The sequence below is a fragment of the Cynara cardunculus genome (assembly GCF_001531365.2).
Source record: "Cynara cardunculus var. scolymus isolate 2C chromosome LG 7, CcrdV1, whole genome shotgun sequence".
NCBI classification, from domain to species: Eukaryota; Viridiplantae; Streptophyta; class Magnoliopsida; order Asterales; family Asteraceae; genus Cynara; species Cynara cardunculus.
This window is the reverse complement of record NC_037534.1, coordinates 12753969-12755271: the sequence shown is the minus strand read 5'-3', so window position 1 is coordinate 12755271 and position 1303 is coordinate 12753969. Positions and strand designations below refer to the sequence as shown.

Sequence of the window (1303 nt, the reverse complement as noted above, 5' to 3'; positions counted from 1 at the left end):
GATTGAATTAACACATTTGATGGATCCAATCCCATCGGATGGAACCGAACCGATCCAATCATCCATTGGATTAGATTGAATCGGTTATCCAATGTTAACCAGATCAGATCGGTTGGTAGATTCTAATGGATGATTAGATCGGTTCGGTTCCCCTCACATCCAATGGATATCAACCCATGAACAGGCCTAATATACCTTATATATTAGAGAAAGGGCACTAGCCAATCAATCTATGTTGAACTTGGATAGGCCTATAAAACGTGGAATCAACACGAACTTTGAGAAGACGGAAAACGTGTGGGAACACACTTTTTTAAAGGAGCTTGAAATTGATCCATCCGAACATGATGTGATCATTACTGAGGCTGCTAATAGCCATCGACAGCAGACAGAAAAGATGGTTAAATTAATGTTGGAGAAGTTTGAATTCCGTTCTGTACTTGTGGCTAGGCCACTTGTCCTATCCATGTACTCTGTTAATCGTCTAACAAGTGTTGCTGTGGAAATTGGGGAAAGTTTGACTCAAATTCTCCCGGTTTCTAATGGCATTTCTATACACAAGTCGAAGAAATAGGTGATTCAGATATCAGGGATGATCTTATGAATCTTCTTGGCAAACAAGCACATGAGTTGACCATGGCTCATCGAAGGAAAGACGTCAATACATCGAAGGAAAGACGTCAATAAGATTCTCGAATATGTGGCTCAAGACTTTGCGGAGGAGAGTAAAATTATCCAACAACAAAAATACCTAGTACCGAATGAAGTACAAGTAAAACTTGCATTAGAGAAGTATACATGTTTTTTTAGCTACACGGAGATAGTTCGGATAAAGGTATTCATACTCTTATTTGAACTCCTAGTATTGCGCTAGATTTTGATATTGCCGACGCTATGTTGAGGAATGTCGTTTTGGGTGGAGGTTCAACCTTGTTCATAGGGTTGGCTCAACGCCTAACAAAAGAAATGTAGGATGTTATAAATGAAGTGGGGAAGATGAGGGTCTATGAAAGAATGGGAGGTAGAAGTGCATTGATAGAACTTTCTTGAGGTATATCAAAATTTTCATTTTTCTCATACAACATTAATTGCTCAATACCAATATGTTTGCTTGTCTTTGGACTAAAAAAAATATTTGACTACCAAGCTTGGTGTATGAAGAGAGTTTAAAGGTGGAAATGTATAGCGTCTTTGGATATTGGTGAATTATATGTCTGTTTAGATTCTCAACTTGGATATTTTTTTGGAGTTGATTGAATGAACCAACTGAAATGGTTTGTGTTAATGTTGACGTTGTATCCGT

At 38.0% G+C, this 1303-nt stretch overlaps 1 protein-coding gene across 1 annotated transcript; it reads left to right on the top strand.

The window, feature by feature from the left end:
- Positions 1-232: 232 nt before the first annotated feature.
- LOC112515197 (actin-like) lies at positions 233-574 on the top strand. Its single transcript, XM_025121867.1, has one exon. It carries the CDS (start codon positions 233-235, stop codon positions 572-574), a length of 342 nt encoding a protein of 113 aa, XP_024977635.1.
- The last annotated feature ends 729 nt before the right edge of the window (positions 575-1303 follow it).

What these genes read in the sequence shown, in the direction of transcription:
- LOC112515197 (XM_025121867.1), top strand. Translation starts at nt 233, where the DNA reads ATGTTGAACTTGGATAGGCCTATAAAACGTGGAATCAACACGAACTTT.